This window comes from Mesocricetus auratus, unplaced genomic scaffold, assembly GCF_017639785.1.
Source record: "Mesocricetus auratus isolate SY011 unplaced genomic scaffold, BCM_Maur_2.0 Super-Scaffold_100018, whole genome shotgun sequence".
NCBI classification, from domain to species: domain Eukaryota; kingdom Metazoa; phylum Chordata; class Mammalia; order Rodentia; family Cricetidae; genus Mesocricetus; species Mesocricetus auratus.
This window is the reverse complement of record NW_024429199.1, coordinates 16,559,978-16,582,271: the sequence shown is the minus strand read 5'-3', so window position 1 is coordinate 16,582,271 and position 22,294 is coordinate 16,559,978. Positions and strand designations below refer to the sequence as shown.

The window sequence follows — 22,294 nt, the reverse complement described above, 5'->3', positions numbered from 1 at the left end:
ATCTTAGAGCCTCTCTTTGAGAACAGATGTAAATTGTAAACAAAACTGGGAAAACCTAAGAGAGGGCTGCGCTGATAAAGGCTTCCAAGCTCAGGCTCTACAGCCTCCTAGTAACTCAGCCCCTGGTCCAGTGAACATTCTTCTTGTGCCTATTTGTCAATACTTATGGGATCGTAGCCATGCATCCTGCAGATGGCGCTAAGAAATAACTCAGACCAGGGCTGGGAATACAGCCCAGATTCAATGCCCACGGCCTCATAAACTGAGTATGGTGACCCATGCCTGTAAAGCCAGCCATTAGAGGACAGGAAGACAGGAGAATCGGAAGTTCCAGGCCATTTTCCATCACATGGAGAGACCTCAAGGATAACCTGGACTACATGAGACCTTGTCTCAAAAAAAAAAAAAAAAAAAAAAGGTAAAAGACAAAACACAACATGGGCCAAAGTGCTCCTGACCATTTCTGATTCTTCAAGCTGCCAAGGCATTAGGAGAAGGTATGTTTGAAATCATCTGCTAAATATTTAACAACTACTGCCAACTTCTGGACTCTATGCAACACTGAAATGGAGACAGTTAATGGTTTTGTCCAGAGAACACAGCAATAGCATGGGTGACCTACAAAAGCAGAGAACTAAATTTCTTTAGAAACTGCAGTGCTCCAAGCACTCTACAAAGACTGCAAAAGGCAGCTTCTGTGATGAGGTTTCGGAAATACACTAACCTACAGGTACAGCTGTGAGTCTGTATGAACTGCTGAATTATGTCCACTTAGCAGGACGTATTGGCCAGTGAAGTCCCAGAGTCCCCCAAACATCACAAGACATTGCGATTCTTTTTGTTACCCTCCAGAACTTGATGGTAAGACCGTATTGCTAAACATCCTACATACTTGAATCACAGAACATGCAGAGATCAAGCCGGGTCTAGGAAGCTTTATTCCTACCAGCTGATTTTCAGAGTGCTGCAAGGTGCTATGGATGGAGGAGAAAGGTAATTATCAGTCTTACCCAGCTGTCAGCCTTGAGAGTACAGTAATGATGGCTTGGCAAGACATGACCACCATTACAATGGTGCCGTGGATGTCATGAAAGTAAACAAGGTTGAATTTAAATCCTGCTTCACAAGATGAAATCCATACCTGGCATCATTATTGGGGTCAAGAACCTATAGCTAGACAGGTCATAGTCTCCAGATGAGAACCTAGTGTGGTCCTTCAGCCAGTTTTCTAATAAAACTTGGGAGCACCTGCCCAGGGGTTAGCACCACCAACAGTGGGCTGAACTTTCTCATGTCAGTCAGTAATCTAGAAAAGGCCCCAAAGGCATGCTGACAGGCCAATCTGGTCAAAACAATTCCCCGGATGAAATGGCCTCAAATAATTCTGTGCTGTGCCAAATTGAGAACTGCAGCTAACTAGATCTCCTCACACAAGTAACCAAAGAAGTACACTAACTAGCAGTATACCCCGGTTATCCAGCACTTGGGAGTCTGAGGCATGAAGATGGATGGCTTCGGTGGCACAGTAAGACCCTGTTTTAAAAAGCAACCTTGTAGCATAAAAGACAGAGTACAAACAAAGCTAAAATGTATCTGTTGTTGCCAGCAGGGAGTCAATAGACAATGTCAAGGATAGAGGGTAAGAGCTTATTGTTGACAGGCAATTAGCAGAAGCTAAAGAGCAGATGTGTGAAAATCAGTTGCTTTTACTGTCAAACATGTTCTTCAAAATGAATAAGATGTTGATTTTACGATTATTTGGTGTCTCCTATTGTGAAGTCAGCTTCTTAAAGCTAGCACCAATAATTCCAATTGTCTCCAATGGATTTGATTTCAGATACGCTTTTGTTACAGGATGTTTTATGCATGCTTTTGTATTGCAGTTAGTTTGTGATGTAGTGAAGTCTTTGAAGCAGGAATAAAACACTGTCTAATTTCCAATCCCACAGTGTAGAGCTTTGGTACAAATCAGCCCCCCACTTCCTCTTTCCTCCTTTACCGTAGCTCCCCGGGGCCTGGGCCGGCATGTCCTCAGAAACCTCAGAGTTCAGGTTCTTCTGCTTCACATTCATTCTCAACCCTTCCCCTCTGCTCTGAGACCTCGAGCATCCACTAATGTCCCATGACTGTCTGGATTACTCTCATTTTGTATTTTTTGTACTCAAAAATAATACTCTGGACAAGAATATATCTCCTAAACCATAAAATTTCTATGAAGCATGGGTGGGAAAAACACTTCATGGGGGACCTTGATCTGGTGGTGGGAAGGGTGAGAAGAGGGTTATTTGAGGAGGTGACACTTGGTCTAAGAAGTGAAAGGCAAGCAACAGGTTATGCTAAGTGAAGTTCTGGGGACACACAGTATTCAAAGCACTGGGTCTCTGAATGCCTTGGCACAGCACTGCTTATTCTATATCCAGGAATGCTAATTACCTGCATCCCTCTGCTTAAGCCCTGGCTAATAAAGTCTGCACTGGTCCAGATCATGTACATCTCTTTATTTATCTATTTGTTCATGTATATATTTGTGTTTGTATTGTGTCTGCTGGGCATACATTTCTGTGAATAAGCCCAGAGGGCAGATCTGTGTCTTCTTCTACTAGTCTCTACCTGTCCTTTTCAGTTCCTTTGGAACCAAAGGCTTTCATTTTCTTGGCAAAGTTGGAAGCCAGATAACTTCAGGACTGTGTAACTCCAGAGCTGGAGTTACGGGAGTTTGTGGTTGTTACAAGGCTGTTGAAATGTAACTCTGGTCCTCAGAGTTGCAATCAAGTGCTGAGCCAAACTGACAGCCTTCTGTACATCTTTTCATTGCTTTTATTAAGGGGCTTACACATATCCTCACACAAGCATGTTCTTGACAAATACTTGCAAAAAGACAAAACGGGTATTGTCCACAATCACACAATTGTCACACCCAACGAACTTGTTTCCAGAGGGTTTGCCTCTTGTATCACCTGATGTCATTTAGTCAGCTGATTACTTCCTCCTCCTGGTCCTTGATGTACTCTTCTTTCAATGCCTCTGTTTTCCATTCCGTTCTGATCTCCCTCGGGTTGCTACTTATTCACCTAGCCCTACTTCCGTCCATACTTCCAATACTTTGTACATGTTCTTTGGGTGACCTCTCCCACATACAGATTACTGGTTTTAATTTCCCTCCACTAATATCTCATTTCTTTCTCTCATCTGTGGGCCTGGCCTTCAGCCTTTAGATCCACACAACTATTTGCTAGTTACATACATTTTCAAGTCAAATAAGCAGAACTCAAGTCACTATTTATTCTGCAGTGCTTTATTCTCATGATAACAAGATAAAACTGTATCTTGTCTCTAATATACACGTCATCCTGTTAGGCACACAGCTATCTGTCCACCGGGCAGCTTAGTTAGCTTCCTCTAAACTTCCTAAGGGGAACTAATCATCAAGAGAGATCTAGCCCAGGTGAGATGGCTGATCCTTTCTTCTCAGCCTTTTGCCAACCAGTCTAAGGTAACATCATCATCTTTCTAGCTATTTACTTTCAAAATGTCTAAAATATAAATCTAATACTACTCAACTCTTGCTCAAATCCACTTAATGGCTCCTGGATGAGACAAGAAGATTAAGTTCCTCAATATGGCATGCAACGTCTGGTTTCTTGTTCGCTTCTCCAACACCGTCTCGCCACCATTTCTGAGAAGTTTACACTAAAGCAACCACCAAGAATTTGGCTCCCACATGCCACATCATCTGCCTCTGCCCTTTGGTCACACAGAACCTGGGGCTCACACATGCTGAGTACCTGTTCTATCACTGAGCTACATGTTCCATTTTATTTTAAATGCTGAGTTGAAGTTGCTACAGAACAGAAAGCAAGTGTTAAAACTGAACTATCTGTTACCTTTCGATCCTTTAGGGAAAAAGGATGTTATCAGTATTCATATAAAGATTGGGCCTCCAATGTTTTACTCACACAGCTCTGCCTAAATGGATCATGAGATCCCACCCCTTCCAGAAGTGCCATAATATACAAGTGGTACTCAATAGGCCATTTTATCCCCCTTTAGAGAGTTCAGAGCTCTTGTTTTATTTAGCAGGAGATGTCTGGCTATCACAAATGAGGCTAATGTTGCCTTGGAGTCTTGTGGAAGAACTAGACTATTGGCATATCATTTTCAAATGCATTAGATACTTGGACAGATGCAATGTATAATATCTGAACCTAAGACTTTATGTATAAATACAAAGGTATTTATATAGTTTTTATAGCATATTTTAATTTATACTACTATTGTAAACTGAGTATATTGATTATATCTGAACTTAGACCCTAACTCCATTTTATATATTTAAGCCCAAAATGCATATTGACTTTTCTCCTGCTATAACTGCATATACACATAAGCTTTGATATACATGCACATGTATGTATTTATACATGTAAACATGTTTACACATATTCATACACTTTTTTCCTTCATTTAAAACTGTTAAATATAGGCCGGGCGTTGGTGGCACATGCCTTTAATCCCAGCACTTGGGAGGCAGAGGTAGGCAGATCTCTGTGAGTTCGAGACCAGCCTGGTCTACAGAGCTAGTTCCAGGACAATCTCCAAAACAATACAGAGAAACCCTGTCTCAAAAAACCAAAAGAAACAAACAAACAAACAAAAAAACCTGTTATATATAAAGTACAGATATTGATGTTTTAATTTCAAACTTTATTAAATATCAATATGTATATATCTACCTGCTTCTTATTTCTTTTAATGTTGTAACACATATTTACATATTATAAGAGTATATTCTTACATTATAATAGTGTCACTTGTTTCTGTTTTATAATTACAGTAACTTAAAAATTAAGGCATGAATGCAATGTATATTTGCATTATGTATATAATCTCCAAAGAGTAAGCAAGTTTGGTGGGGTTTTTTTTGTCATAAAAAAACACTTCTGGTTGGGTATATGCCAGCACATGCCCATAATCTCAGCACTTGGCCGGCTGCAATGGGATGACTATAAGTTAACTATGGCAGAGGCTGATGCTTAGCAGTAAGCGCTGGCATATATGAGACAGTACTTTTGTCATCACTAATGTGTTAACATTATAAAAGGAGAAGTAAGGATGGCACACCAGAATTTAGCATGGCCTATCAGTATTTTGGTTTACTTACATATTGCATGTGTGTGCTACTGGGGAAATAGCTCAGAGCATAAGGAAGCAAAGGTCAACACTCTGCTACTGATCACGGGTCTGACACTTCCTTTAAAAGCAGAAAAGTAACCATCCCTTTATCTTGAAATAAGGAACGTGTTGGCTTAGGATAAGTTACTGAACTACCATTGTTTCATATTATTTCACAAATCATGTTATTTACACATTAGCCTTAGAATACATGTAATCCCTAATTCATTAGTTCTCCACCGCATCTTAGAAAACGGCTCAAACAGAAGCATGCGTTTATTTCTGTAGGAGGAGACTCAAAGTGCTCAGCCGTGGACCATCTGGTTGGTTCCCTGTGGCTAATTTCTATCACATGACACAGAAGTCTGAGTAAATAGTTTTGAAATTTGACATTAAGGGAGAAAGCAACTTGGAAGGAGGAGTTTTAATGAATTCCCTTTCAACCCCTGCAGCACCCACTACCAAAAATGACTCCCTAATAATTATGGAAAATATTAACTCAACTTGGTTGTAGTACGCTCTGAATTCTAAGCAAAAATTTGCCCTTTACCCAAAGAAGGCAAAAAAAAAACAAAAAAACAAAAAACAAAGCAAACTAAATAAAACAAAAAGCTAGCTGAACCCCTAGAGGTTCTACAGATTGTATGAGATGTTTGTCTGTGAGCTATGAAACAGCACAACCCTGTGCCATCCTGTTTCCTAGTGGAATTTTATTTCTAATAATGAGCACGTTCAAATATTTTCAATTTCATTGCAGATGATGATTGAAGGGCTACCCATGGACTCGTTATGCATATTAATGACATAACAAAATGATGCATCCTTCGTGGTAGAAGTACTGAAGACAACGGTTTCTTAGCAGACTGCCTTCTTCATGTCTTAGTAAATCAGCTTCCATCTTGTTTGCACTTCCCTTAAAGTATCACCTAGAACAGCCCAGAGGTATGGACTCCTGTATTTTCAAAGTTCGTGTGTTTAAACCATGTTTGGAGGACAGAATTCTTGCCTAGGAAACAAACCGTGTTTGTCTGTCTCCTGAGTGCTGAGACTACAGGCACGCACTGTCACACCTGGACAAGGATACTAAAGTAAAACGTAAGGTTTTAGTTCAAGATTTTAAACAAGTACTCAAGGCTGGGAGTCAGATACCTTGTGAAAACCTAATCAGCTACTGACTAGACTGAGGTTTAAGGTTAAAATACATGTGGCTGTGAAACTTCTTACAACAGTAGTGTTTAATTAGTTTCATATTGCTGACACCTTTATTAATTAGAATGGAGCATCTCACTTTTATTTTATTTAGTATAGCAAATCTCAACTCACTCATGTATAGTGTCAAGATGAACTTTTGAACAGGTTTTTTTTGTCCCCAATAAAATTTAATTTCTTGTGTTTAATTTAAAGGTCAGAGCATTGTGAACTATGTTTTGCTGTGTTGTGATTAAGTTGAAGGGAAATCTGTCAAAAGAAGCTTATGTTTTCTTCAGAATCAGAACTTATATGAACAGAAAAGTCATTTTCATAAGAATGCTGTGCCATAATTTATTGAACAAACCCCTGCAGTCAAAAGTAAGAATGGGAGTGGGCCTGGCCCACATCTTTACCTAGACTCAGAAGCAGAGGCAGGCAGATGTCTGTGACTTTGAGACATGCCCTGTCTACAACCAAGGTCCAGCCAGGAGCCACACGGTGAGAATATGGTCTCTAAAAAAAAAAACAAGGAGAGGAAGGGAGGGAGAAAGAGAGGGAGGGAGGGAAGGAGAGGGGGACGGAGGGGGGGGAATGATGCTGCTAAAAGGATGGCTCAGTGGTTAAGAACACTTGCTGCTCTTGAAGAGGATGCAGGTTTGATTCCTAGCACCCACATTGTGGTACACAACCGTCTATAATTCTAGTTCTAGTTATCTGATGCCTTCTCTGAACTCTCTGAGATCCTGCTTATATTTGATGTACATAAATTTATGAAAATACTCATATATACACAAAATACATTAATTAATTAATAAGAAGACATGATTCATCAAAATGGTTAAGCAAAATAGCTCTTAACAAGGTGTTATTATAGTTTCATAAAAATAATTCATAAATAATCTAAGGAATTGTTTTTTTGTGTTTACCTCAATACAAAATAATTGCACTTATGAGTAAATATCTTGATCATAAATGATAGTAAAGAGTTTTATCACTCACTTTTACCATCTGTCAATTTCAATTATATTTTTATTATATTTTATTTGTTCATTTGTGTTTGTTATGTATGTATGCATACCGTGTCTACTTATATGCCATAACACATTTGAGGAGGCTGGACCACAATATGCAGGAGTGGGATCTCTCCCTCTATCATGTGGTCTTTGGAGAATGAACTTGGGTGGTCAGTTTTACTGGAAAGTGCCTTTACTTGCTGAGTCATCTTGCTGGTTCGAAAATTCAATTATAAAAACTAATTTTGATTTGCTTACATGAGTCAAATTTTCTCATAGTACCATACATGTATGAAACTGTATTTTCCACTTGAGAGAGGCATCTCACTGTGGGAGAAGAGCCATTGGTAAGTGATGGAGAGGGATAAGCCGTTTTATCTAAGACACAAGTTCACACAAGGGACGGCCACATTCTACTGCTGCTTGAATGGTGCATTTTACTTAGGCATAATCATTTTGAACTCAACAGTTTTGTCATAGAACTTTTTGAACAACTTAACAACAAGAATAGAGATTCCAGTAAAGACAGTATTAGGTATTATGATTTTACATTTGCTTAGTAAGAATTACAAATTAATTGGTAGGGCAGAATTATTTAATAAACACAATTGAGCCAAGATTAAGTATCTAATTCATAATAAACACTAAATAAACTATGGATGGATTAAATTTAAAAAATTAAAATATTGATACATCGAGAGGCTAAAGGAAAGGAAGAAAACAGACACACTAAATTTTTACATGAAACTTCTGGATGATAAATGATGTTTTAAGCTTAGAAGCAGATGCATATGGAAAACATGTAAGTATGTAAAAGGTATGTGTGCATGGTATTTGTGTGTGCTTGTATGTATGTCCAAAGAGAAAGAAAATAATATCTTCAGATAAATAAACTTTTAAAAATAAGTGCATATCAATTTTTTAAAAAAGAGAGAGAAAACATTACATAAAAGGAGTTAAAATTTTGAAATACAGAGTTCACAGAAGTGGATGCACACAAGTCTGCCCCAACCTCGCCCACTCAAACGGCCCAATACGAACAGAAGATCTAAGGGTTCATGACGAACTCAAAGGAACCTGGATTTATATTCAGCCTATAAGCAAATGAGGAAATGTAAATATAAGGACATACTTCACAGTCATTAAATTAGCAAGTGAGTAACAATATACTTGGAATCTGAATAGGAAAAGCTTACCAGAAAGTCTGCTGAGTTTTCTGGGGAAGTAAGTTGCTTCACCACTTTTAGAATTAAGCAGTTTTGACATTATGCACCAAATATGAAAAACTCTGTGACCCTGCACCCACCAGCTCTGCCTTTACAATGGCATGTTAACAGTTCACAATAGGAAAAAAAGATGTATCTGTGATACTTACTACTCATGTCACATTTGTGATGCAGCAAGGTAAACAACAATGAAAGGATATTTAAGCAGAGATGACACAGTTAACAGAAACGCTTCCAACAATTTAGCATCATCAGAAAAGTCTGAGTGGTTAAGTGGAAAAACAAATGACACTAAGCAGTGACGGTATTACCCTTAGAACCTTTATAGAGGTCATGTAAGAAGGGCGCAGGCTATAATAACGGTGAAATGGCTGCATTAACCGTGAATGTGGTAGTACTGTGGATGCTTGTGAATGCTTTCCCACTCCCCCAAATTTCCATCAAGCCTTATGAACTCATAAACAAACATTTAAAAATACAGGTTACTATTAATACTATAAACTTAAAAACACAATGATAACAGAATGCAAAAAAAAATAAGTTTGGTCAAAACAAAATTCACACACATTTTGTCAAAAATATTGAGAATATTTACATGAAAGTAAACCGACAATTGTGCACTTGGAAGCACCGTGTGTAAAATTCTTCAAGTTTTGAAAAATTCCATCTTCCCTTTTTGCATTGTAAATTTTAATGGATGATTTGTGGGAAAAAAAGTCTGGAGAGTACAAAATACCAGCTCACTGAATCTGTTTTCTTAATTTCTACTAGAAGAAATGTTTCCCTGGAGGAGAAGGAGGAGTAATTTCAAAGACCAAAACAGAAAAAAAGATCAAAAAATCTAGAGCTTGAAAGTCATGCCTGGAAGAAAAAGAATGCAATCAAAACAAGCCATAAAATACAACTTACACCAACTTACATTTTATGGACTTGGATTGCAGCAGCAAATGGTTGTTTCAAGCAGTCATGTAAACAGTTCTATGGCTCTCTCCTTTGAAAGCCTCTTTACCCTTACTCTAAATGGGTCACAACACTCACCCTTTCTCTTAGCTATTTATCTGTACTTGGGAGACTAAGAAGTTGTTAGTGTCCTCGTTAGTGCCCTCCGTAAACACACTGGCTGCTTTTTCTTTCAACCCTCCATTTAATGTTAGGCTAGGGCATTGATGTCAGAAAAGTGTGATTTTTCTGTATTGCTTCTCTTCATTAAGAAATCCCTCACTGCATAATGTTGCGTGGCCATTCATTGAGAGCACCGTTTAGAACCAGACTAAATGGAAATTGTTTTTACAGCTATTTAGAGAGATGTGAAGTGCACTCTTTGGGAAGTGTTCAGTAGAATGAGTTAATAACACTCCTCGATTCCTACCGGCCTAGATCGGGCGTGGAACTGAGAAATACCTCAGAATGAAGGGGTAGTCGAGAGAAAGGTGAAACCATTGGTGCAGCACAGACAGAAACCAAGATGGGTCTTCTCTGCAGGGCAGGGAAAAGTAAGAATACCTTACCACAAATCACTATGGACCACTTTGAAGAAATAAGTCAAGCTGCTATAGGTTCAGTTACTGAGGAGGCTGAGGCAGGAGGATCACTTGAGGCCAGGAATTCCAGGCCTGAAAAACGAAGAAAGAGATTTCCTCACAAAATTCTTCTGGTCACTAAGAATATAGCATAAATTTCACACTATACTATTTGCTTTCTATATGAATAAAATAAAATGTGAATTTGGTACAGCAAAATATTACAGGCTCACTAATACATTAATTTATAAAATACTTTTACTACACTTTGGACTCACCGTTATTAATTTTAAGTTATTTTCTAGTAATTTTAAGTTCCATTTATCTAGTTTTAGGTCTCAAGAAAGCAACTGCAAAACTATCCTATTGGGATCAATATGGTTGTCCAAAGTAAATTTGTTCAAATATAGAAGCCACACATGGCAGAAGTATAAACACACACACACACAATCTAAAGTAAATCTTAAAATAAAAACGTCACACTCCAACAGATGCTTGCTTATCATGAAGCATCTAGTCTCATATTTTCAAATTAAAATGGCTTGTCTCTAGAGGACAATCTTCCTTTACTATTGCAAAGCTGGTTTTTAATCATCTAGGTCCCAGCTCGAAGGCATGCTAACGCTTGAAAACATGAATGGTTGTCAAGAGAGAAATGGAAAAACAGGACTCATGTAAGTACCAACATTACATTAGTTTAGCTTTGTCCTTGATAGATTTACAAAAAAGACAAAAGTGGAATATCAAGTAATGACAAGCAATGAAAAGTAGTGACAGGTAATAGCAGCAAGAGAAGCGCAGAGAACAGGGGACTCAGTCGGTACCAGGTATGGTACTTGCTGCAGTTATGTACAGCAAGTGAAATAAACTTTTCTATTGTCTTCATAACAGCATCTACTTATGCATGCATCCTAACCTATAAGTGAAAAATAAGATTTCTGTGTTTTAGACCAATAATATTATAGCTCTTTTAAGTTTTGAACTGTAATGCTAATGAGGATAATAGACACTATATGCACACACATGTTCAGTTTGACATGCAATATCATTAGTCTTGAAAAATGAAACGGCAAAGCCTTGTTCACACCTGAGTAGGTAATTATGAATATGTCACACTTCCATACTGTGGATATTGCTCAGTTAAATGCAGTTGTCATTTTCCTTTCCTGCTACGGGTTATCTCACCTTGCACTTTGGACACTTCTGGGCATTTCTCTGCCCGTGCTCAATTTCGCTGGCCCAATGACGCAATAATTTGTCTCCTTTTTTGTACTCCTTGCAGTTAACACCTTCATGCCAAGGAGCGTGGCACTTAAAACACCAGATGAATTGGCAAGTGGGACACTGGATCTGTGCAAGAAAAACAGAATTAGTACTTATGAGATACACCGGATGTTTTCTATTGCTGTGATAAACACCATGACTGAAAGGGGTGATTTGGCTTACACATCCCAAGCACAATCCACCATAAAGGGAAAAAAAAGGGAAAGAAGTTGGGAGCCGGAACTGCAGCAGAGGCCATGTAGGAACATGGCTTACTGACCTGCTCCTTATGGCTTGCTCAGACTGCTCGCGAAAACAACCCTGGCCACAGTGGCTGGGTCCTCCCACGTCGGTCATTACTCAAGAAAATGCCCTACAGGTAAGTATGACCAGCAATTTTTCTCAGTTGGGTTTTCTTCTTCCCAGATGATCTAAGTCTGTGTCGGGCTGACAAAAATTCACCAGCACAGTGTCTAATAAGATAAGAATGTCAATGCTTTTGGAAAATTAGCTAAGGTTTTTACTTGAAATACTTTCTCCAAGAACAGACAAGACCAAATCTCAGTAAAATGTGAATACTTAGCAACTGAAAGAGGAAAAGACTGTTTGGACAAGGATAGTCTGTTGCTTAGAGACAACTCAGACATTCATTAAACATGTGGGGCATTTTGAAAATCAATTTAGTCTTATGAAAATCTCCCATATTGAATCACAGAATAAATCCTGAAGGCACCAAATCCAAACACATTGACTACTCATCTATTCACACAACCCTCGAGCCAGCTTTCCAGCCATTTTCATTGCTTTTCTTACCAAAGGCTAGCTTAACTTCGCAGGGCCTTCCTCAAAGGGAAAGCACACAGCAACGCCCTATTGCTGAATCAGCAGTAACCACTGAGCATCATGTTAGAAAGGTGTCAGTGTGCAGATCCTGAGGGTGACCCCTACGAAGCCATCACAAAGCAGCCTTCTTTGTGAATAGGAGTTTATGGAATGCGCTCATTGAAATTATCTTTCTTCCACTCCACAGGGGAGATATCTCTTACACCTTCCTTTGTTTTGAATAGCAGTGAATAGTATTACATTTGCATGCAGTGCTCCTCATATAAAAATGTCAATTGTTATAGCAAAATTCTTTAATTTCAAAATTCTGTTAAATGGTGACAATGCTACAAAATACATATGGCCTTCATAAGTGTACATTATAGATGACAGATATTAAGTAACCCACCCAAAGTAACACAGCCCATAGGTATTAAGAAGGTACTTGAACCTAAATTTGTCTGGCTACATGGTCGGAGTACTTTTTACTGAATCAAAACACTTGATCATACTCGGTGGCATTCCTTTTTTGATAAGTAAAAACTAAAAACTTTACACTCAAAGGTCACCATGGTTAAACTACTCAATTAGTCACCATTTTACAGGATTTCCCAATCCATTAATATAAGAGGGGAGATTCCTTGGTTTAGGGGGGGGAATGGTTATTACTACTCAGTGGTTTAGAGAAAAACACATTTGCCTTTTCTGTATATTAAAATTAGTCCTTCTAAAAACAATAAAAGGGAGTTTATTATATTTGTTTACACAACATTGGCTGGGTACACCAACAATAAGGGTCTATACACTAAGCTTGTTTTGTTTTTTAAAGAGAGGGTTTCACCTAGCTAACCAAGCTAGCTTCCAAGTTACTATGTAGCAAAGGATGATCTTTATCTCTTTATCTTTCCACCTCTATCTCAAGTGCTGGAATTACCTTCATTACACTGGACGAAGTAAGTCATTTATAGGGTAAGAATAATGAGTTGACATGGGTAAGCTTCAGAAAATAAAGCAAGAGAAACTGTGTTTTTCTCTTAGGTCATTCAACAGTGCAGAATAGATGCCAACATTATAAATTGGAGGCGGGTTTCCTTTTGCACACAAATGGGATGGGATGGTAGCCAGGCATTGGTGGTACACACCTTTAATCCCAGCACTCAGGAGGCAGAGACAGGAGAATCTCTGTAAGTTTGAAGCCAGCCTGGTCTACAGAACAAGCTCCAGGACAGGCTCCAAAGCCATAGAAAATCCTGTCTTGAAAAACCAAAAATAAATAGATAAATAAGTAAATAAAAAATAAAAACCAAAAAAAAAGGGATGGTAAAGAAGTGAAAGGTGAAATCAATAAAGTAGAAACAAAGAAACAATGAAACAAAGAGTTGGTTCTTTAAGAAAATCAACAAGATAGCCAAAACTTTATCCAAAAAGCAGAGAGAGAACATGCAAATCAACAAAATCAGAAATGAAAAAGGTACATAAAAACAGACACTAAGGAAATCCAGAAGAATCATCAGGTCATACTTTGAAAACCTGTACTCCACAAAATTCAAAAATCTAAAGGAAATGGACAATTTTCTGTATAGATATCCTTACCAAAATTAAATCAAGAACAGATAAGCAATTTAGATAGACCTATAACCCCTAATGGAATAGAAGCAGTCATCAAAAGTCTCCCAACCAAAAAAAGCCCAGGGCCTGATGGTTTCAGAAGAGAATTCTACCAGAAATTCAAAGAACAGCTAATATCAATTCTGCTCAAAGTATTCCACACAATAGAAGAAAAAGGGTCATTGCCAAACTCCTTTTACGAGGCTATAATTACCTTGGTAATTACCAAACCACATAAAGACACAACTAAGATAGAGAACCACAGACCAATCTCCCTCATGAACATTGATGCAAAAATACTCAGTAAAATACTGGTAAATTGAATCCAAAAATACATCAGAAAAATCATACACCATGATCAAGTAGGCTACATTCCAGGGATGCAGGGATGGTTCAACATATGAAAATCCATCAATGTAATCTACCACATAAACAATCCGAAAAAGAAAAACCACATGATCATCTCAGTAGATGCTGAAAAAGCCTTTGACAAAATCCAACACCCCTTCATGATAAAGGTCTTGGAGTGATCAGGGGTAACAGGAACATGCCTAAACATAATAAAGGCAATATACAGCAGACAGTCAACATCAAACCAAATGGAGAGAAACTCAACATGATTCCTCTAAAATCAGGAACAGGGTTGTCCACTCTCTCCATATCTCTTCAACATTGTACTTGAAGTTCTTCCTAGATCAATAAGACAACAAAAGGAAATCAAGGGGATACAAACTGGAAAGGAAGAAGTAAAACTTTCACTATTTGCAGATGATATGATAGTTTACACAAGTGATCCGAAGATTTCTACTAGGGGACTCCTACAGCTGATAAACACTTCAGAAAAGTGGCAGGATACAAGATTAACTAAAAAAAATAAGTAGCCCTAAGATATAATATAATACACACACACACACACACACACACACACTAAACGGGCTGAAAAAGAAATTAGAGAAACACCACCCTTTACAATATGTTGGGGGAAGTCCTGTGCTTGGTAGCAGCATTTTTCTCAGGTGGGCTCTGTTTTGCTAGCGACAAGCCTCACTTATGGGAGTCTTCCTGACTCTGCATTAAAAAAAACAAAACAAAACCAAACCAGCAAGGTTCTTTTAAGAGACTCTGCTAACAATTGAAAAGTTATACGTACAGCTGGAAGTGGCAGTGACCACATCTCTGAGCTGGCAGCTTTTGCTGGATGTCAGACTGAGACAGCTGGAATCAAGCTTACACCCGCCATCTTGAAAAAAAAGTCAGTGTAAAACAGCCGTGGTTTTACAAATGAACAAAACCTCTAAAGGTTTACAGTGTGTTTAAAAATATACGTGAGATTGAGAGAGAAAAATGAAATGGCAAAGTGGTAAATAAATAGAAAAGCCGGCGTTGTGGTGGCACACGCCGGTAGGATTTACTCCAAAGGCAGAGGCAGGCAGATTTCCAAAGAGAAACCCTGTCTCAGAGGAAAATAAATAAAAGTAAAATAAATAAAGTAATAATAGATAAATAAGCCACGTAAAGATGGAAAATACACAGAGAGTCTGGATACTGTACGCTATTGTGTTTTTCAGTTTTTTGATTGCTCAGGAAGGAACAACTGCTAAAGTACACTTGATTATAAATGCTGCTGAATTAATTCAACTTATATCTTTTGAAAATGCCTTGACCTCAAAATTTAAGTATAAGGATATGTTACTTGGGAAAGCAGTTTTTATTTATGTTTCTACAGAAAATGAAAAGCTGAGGATTCCTTCCAGGCTTCTGTGGTTTGACGAACCAAGACCCCCCGGAAGCAGTGGACCAGGCATTCCAACAACTGAAACAGCTAAGATGATGGAGCTTTACAGACCTTGAAAATAAGGACTTATACAGGTTTCTGAGTTTTGCCATGATCCCCATGTTATGAACAGCGCCCCCTTCCAGCACGAAGCAGTTTGGAAGAGAGACGGCCTAATTCCTATCTTGTTTATAAATCTTTGTTTTCATTTAAATGGGATTGTTTATAATTGGCTAATGATCACAGCCAATCTCTTTTTAATGGCAAAAAAGGGGAATTATGGTATGGGTATTGTTTTTCATTTATTGATACAAATTCAAGGTCAATTTTGTGATGTGTATATTTCTCCTCTTGATTAAGTATTGTGCTTATACTGATCTTTTAAAACGTAATGCATAATTGAATACAGACTATAGATAGTTACTTATAATAGAATTTATAGTTAGGTAAGTTAGATTTTCTAGATATACAGAAATATAATTTGAGATAGATAAACAGTCTTCAAACCTCTCAAAGACCTTCAGAAAATGGCATTTAAAATGGGTTAGGGTTTTTCTTGACAATGAGAAATGTCTGCTCCTGGCAGCACCAATTATGTCTGAGAGGAAGATGGGCATCAAAGAAACTTGTTATGGAGTTTGCTTTCAACATGGCAAGATTAGCCATTTGGGCAAGAAACTGCTTTTGCCTGTACTGCTTGACTGTTGCTGTATAATCTGGACATGCAGGACCCACAGAAAAGTGACTGCTGAACTAAGTCTTACAGGGTTCCTGCTTCATGGAAGAGTCTACGAGACTTTCTGCAGGACACAGAAAAATGACTGAGAGACTGCTGATGCAGATGGACAGTTTGAACTTTCCTGCTTTGCTGAGAAGTCTTCCAGACACACTGTGGCCTATGAGCTGAAAATGGATGCCCCAACGTTACAGAGGAACTTTTGGTGACTGTCCAGGTGGCAAGATGTCTCTGTCATTTCTAGTGTTTATATATTATCCTTCTGTGGTCTTTGATGGAGTTGAAGACAGATAGTTATAATTATAGTTTTCCTTAGTTATGATAAGAGATAAGCTATATATAGGACTTTGGACTCACAAGAATGAGATAGATGATATTTTCTTTAAATCTTGCTAACTGTTGATAGACAAAATATTGTAACTATGTTCTTACTTGATAACTGTTCTGTTATATATAATTTGATTATGTTAAAGTTAAGACTTTCCTTTTTGTTTAAACAGAAAAGAGGAGATGTTGGGGGAAGTCCTGTGCATTTGTCAATAAAGTACTGTTGGGCCAATAGGGAACCAAGATAGGTGGGACTAGGAGTCCAGGAGAACTCTGGGAAGGAGAAACACAGAGAGTCAAGATGTAACGCCATGGGGTAGGAAGCCCGGAACTATTCTCCAGTAAGAGAAATTCTTAGATTAACAATTATGGGGTAATTACTTAAGTCAGAGCTAGCCAGTAAGAAACAAGCAAGGCCAACAGCTTCATAATTAATATAGCCTCCTGTGTGTTTATTTGGGACTGATGCGACTCTAGAACCAGGCTGGCGGGAAGGCTTCTCTCAAGGAAAAGGCTTCCCTTCCCTTTACAACAATAGCCACAAACAACATAAAATATCTTGGTGTAACTCTAGTCAAACAGGTGAAAGACCTGTATGACAAGAACTTTGAATCATTAAAGAAAGAAATTAAAGAAGATGCCAGAAAATGGAAAGATCTCCCATACTCTTGGATAGGTAGGATCAACATAGTAAAAATGGCAGTCTTGCCGAAAGCAATCTACAGATTCAATGCAATCCCCATCAAAATACCGGCACAATTCTTCATGGACCTTGAAAGAACAATAATCAACTTTTTATGGAAAAACAAAAGACCCAGGATAGCCAAAACAACCCTGTACAATAAAGGAACTTCAGGATGCATCACCATCCCCCACTTCAAAGTTCTACTACAGAGCTATAGTAATAAAAACAGCTTGGTACTGGCACAAAAACAGACAGGTAGACCAATGGAATCAAATTGAAGACCCTGATAGTAACCCACACACCTATGAACACCTGATCGTAGACAAAGAAGCTAAAACTATACAATGGAAAAAAGGAAGCATATTCAACAAATGATGCTGATATAACTGGATGAGGACATGTAGAAGAATGCAGATAGATCCATATCTATCATCATGCACAACACTTAAGTCCAAATGGATCAAAGACCTCAACATAAATCCAGTCGCACCGAACCTCTTAGAAGAGAAAGTGGGAAGTACCCTTGAACACAGGAGCCCGCTTCCTGAACATAACACTGGTAGCACAGACACTGAGATCAACAATTAATAAACGTGGCCTCCTGAAACTGAGAAGCTTCTGTAAGGCAAAGGATACAATCAGCAAAACAAAAATGGGAAAAGATATTCACTAACCCCATATCAAACAAAGGGCTGATTTCCAAAATATACAAAGAACTCAAGAAGCTAGTCACTGAAACACCAAATAATTCATCTAAAAAGTGGTGTACAGAACTAAACAGAATTTTCAATAGAGGAATCTAAAATGGCTGAAAGACAAGAAAGTGCTCAAATTCCTTAGCCATCAGGGAAAATGCAAATCAAATCTACTCTGAGATACCATCTTACACCTGGCAGAATGGCTAAAATCAAAAACACCAAGGACAGTTTATGATGGAGAGGATGTAGAGAAAGAGGAACACTTCTCCACTGCTGGTGGGAGTGCCAACTTGTGCAGCCACTGTGGAAATCAGTATGGCGGTTTCTCCGCAAAATGGAAACCACTCTATCTCAAGATCCAGCAATTCCACTCTTAGGCATATACCCAAAAGATGCACATTCATATAACAAGGACATCTCTGTTCAACTATGTTCATAGCAGCATTATTTGTAATAGCCAGAACCTGGAAGCAACCTAGATGGCCCTCAGCTGAAGAACTGATACAGAAAACGTGGTACATTTACACAATGGAATATTACTCAACAGACAAAAACAATGGAATCTTGAAATCTGCAGGCAAATGAATGACATTAGAAGAAACCATCCTGAGTGAGGTAACCCAATCACAGACATGATATGTACTCACTCATGTATGGATTCTAGATATAATGAAAAGGATTACCAGCCTACAATCCACACCTCCAGAGAAGCTAGGAAACAAGGAGGACGGTAAGAGAGATATACACGGTCCCCCAGTGAAGCAGAAAGGGACAAGAGCTCCTGAACAAATGGGGAGTATGGAGGGAGGGAGGAGGGGAAAAGAGGAGGGGCGAAGAGAGAATATGAGGGATCAGGAAGATTGAGTGGGGAGAGGACTAGAGGAGAACAAGAAAAGAGACACATCATCAATAGAGGGAACCACCATATATTTAAAGAGAAATCTGGCACTAGGGAATTATACAGATTCACAAGGATGACCCCAATTAGGACCCTAAGCAATAGTGGAGAAACTACCTTAAATGCCTGTCCCCTATAATGAGAATGATGGCTACCTTAAATGCCATCCTAGAGCCTTCATCCAGTAGCTGATGGAAGCAGAAGCAGAAATCCACAGCCAAGCACTAAGCCAAACTCCTGGAATCCAGTTTCAAAGAGGGAGGAGTGACGAACAAAGTGGTCAAGATCATGATAGGAAAACCCACAGAAACACCTGACTCCCCGGGAGCAAGTGTGAACTCATAGACCTCAGTCTGACAGCTGGGGAACGAACATAGGACCAAATCGGGCCCCGTGATGTAGGTGTCAGTTAGGAGCACTGGGGAGTCCATAGGGCCTCTCGAAGTGGAACCAGGATGTATCTCTAGTGCATGAAAGGGCTTTGGGAGTCCATTCCCCATGGAGGGACACTCTTTTAGCCTAGATACACTGGGGAGGGCCTAGGCCCTGTCCCAAATGACTTGACAGATTTTAATGATCATTCATGGAAGGCCTCATCCTCCCTGGGAAGTGGATGGGGATGGGATCGCGGGTGGTTCGGAGCTATGGGAGGGAGAGGGAACTGGGATTAATATATAAAATAAGATCCTTTCTAATTTAAATGTGTGTGTGTGTGTGTGTGTGTGTGTGTGTGTGTGTGTGTGTTTCTTAAAAAAAAAAAGGACCATATGGAGGGAGCCTGATATCTGGTGTCTGGACCAGAGAATGTGGTGCCCAAGACAAATAAGTCCTACTACTAATTCTTATCAACACAGATGTGGAGACAAACTGAGACGGCCATTATAAAGTAAGACCTGAAGTAAGTAGTGATAATAAAAACTCATACTCAACTGCTTACTACATTCTGAACTGAAACAGTAAACAATAATAGCAACTTTGGTATTCAGAGAATTCACAGTACTGGCTTTTGTCTGAAGATGCCACGCCTTATTTAGTCATCATGATCTTAACCACATTCAGTTAGTCTTCTACAAACACAGATATCAACACTGCATCTTCCTCTACTCTTGTGTTCCGTCACTGCCCTCAGGGAACGCCAGGAACCACAGGCCTACCACAGAGAGGCTGCCTTCTGAATAAAATGATTCCATGCAGACACACTAGTCTCCACTCTTCCCGCATGGACTGGTGTGACTGTGAAATGCGATGCCTCAGGAGGTGAGGCCTTAATGGAGGAAGTGGGTCACCAGGGCAGTTGCTGAAGCTTGAGAGCCATGCCCCGCTTCCAGTCTACTCTTCTGCTTTCTGACTGCAGATGCAGTGTGGCCAGCTGCCCCCCTGCTCTTCTTGTCACAGATTCCTCAGCAGGATGGCCTGAACTCTAGGCCCAAACAACTCACACGTTCACTGCTTCTTACTGGGTGTTTTGTCATAAAAAACGGGGAAAGTCATCAGTGCACTACTCAAGGTTAAGTTGGAGAACAACAGCTGTGTCACCTGGGACGAGAGTCATGAAAGCCCATCACAATGAATCAAGAGTTTACACTTTTACAAGATTCTTTTCAGGTGATTCATAACCATGCTAAAGTTTGAAATGGACTAATCTAATGCTTCCAACTCCGTCTCTTTGACCACAGACTACTAGACCCAGTGGTTCTTCCAAATACATGTAGCCACTGGTTGACATAGTTGACAAGCCACCTGAGAGGTAGCTGATGTCTGCTTTGAAAGCAGATATTATTCACCCTTCAATGATAAGAGGCAAAATGTATCTTCCCTCCTTAGATGCAAAATGAGGATACATATACATCCAGCCTTTACCATGGAGGCAAAGACAAAAAGAGTGGGTGAAAATCTCTGGAGAACAGAACTGACATTGATTTGTGTTCTTATGCTCCCAGAACAGTCTGTCTGGTTGTCCCTGAGCCCTTCCCACTTCCGAGAGGAGGGGCGGGGCGGGGGGGGCAGACTTAGCAAACCTCATTGCTGTGGCCTAAGAAACAGCACCTATCCTCTTCCTATAATTGAAAATGGTCTAACGAACACAATCTGTCCATTGGCATATCCTGAGAAAGTGTCTTTCTTCAAAATTTCTTCCCTAGACTTCCTGGATTTGGTACCTTTACCAGGAAATGTAAGCAGGCATCCAACCTCTCCAAGGGTCTACAAATTCACTAATGACAAAGACTTCATCTGTCTCACTCTTCCCGGATTCTCTAGTAAATAAAACACAGGCAGTCAGTAAGTTCTTTGTAAGAGGGATCTGACTAAATCTATTGATTGATGTGGTGCTACCACATCATCGGGTGATGTTTACTATTTTATCTTCATGACACTTTATTGATCATCACAGTTAAGGTGCAAACTCTTTTGCATGGATTAAGAAACAGAATAGAACTTTGTAGCACATTTCTGACACTTGAAACACATTAGTTTTCATAGGAACTTTTGTCATACTAACTCTCAGGTGGTTAAGACTCAAACCCAGCAAATGATGTTTCCTGTAAACTTATCATGCCAAGAAAACACTCAAGACAAAGAAGCCAAAATAAAGAAAACTGCAGACAATTTTCACTAAATTTCCATATTTCTATATACAGTTAACTCACCATGCCAAGAAAACACTCAAGAAGATGTCAAAATAAAGAAAACTGCAGGCAATTTTTCACTGAATTTCTATATTCCTATACAGTTTTACTTTTTTGTTATTGTTGTTTTTCAAGACAGGGTTTCTCTGTGTAGCTTTGGAGACTATCCTGGCACTCCTCCACAGACCAGGCTGACCTCAAACTCAGAGATCCACCTGCCTCTGCTTCCTGAGAGCTGGGATTAAAGGCATGTGCCACAAATACCTGGCCAGTTTTTCTTTTAAAGATTTTATTTGTGTATATGTGTATGTATGCATAGATTCGTATGGATTTCTGCACTGTGTGGAGGCCAGAGAGGTTAGTGTCTGATGTTTTCCTCGATTGCTCTTTCTCTTATTTTTGAGACAGGGTTTCTAAGTGAACTTGGAACCCACCAACTGGCTATGCTGGTTGACCAGAAGGCTCCTGGAATCTGCCTTTCTCCAGGTCTTTCCAATGTTAGGGATTACAGATGCATGGTGCTGTACCAACTTTTATGTAGGTATTGGAGATCTGAACCCAGGTTCTCCAGCTTGTATGTATCAAGCCCTTACCAACTGAGCCAATCCCAGCCCTGTAATTTTAAATAAATCACAAAATCATTACTTTCTATGTTTAAGGTTAGACAACATTCATGCATTATGAAGGTAATAGCTACCTTAGTTTTCCATGGGGAAGTTCTTTTATTAAAATAT

At 39.1% G+C, this 22,294-nt stretch overlaps 1 protein-coding gene across 1 annotated transcript in view; it reads right to left on the bottom strand.

Annotated features, from left to right (window-relative positions):
- Positions 1-22,294, bottom strand: part of Rnf217 (ring finger protein 217) — a 123,400-nt gene that overhangs the window by 16,509 nt on the left and 84,597 nt on the right. The window contains exon 3 of the mRNA XM_021223938.2: positions 11,308-11,472. Within this exon, the coding sequence (XP_021079597.1) occupies positions 11,308-11,472 (165 nt within the window). The remainder of the gene's footprint in view (positions 1-11,307; positions 11,473-22,294) is intronic.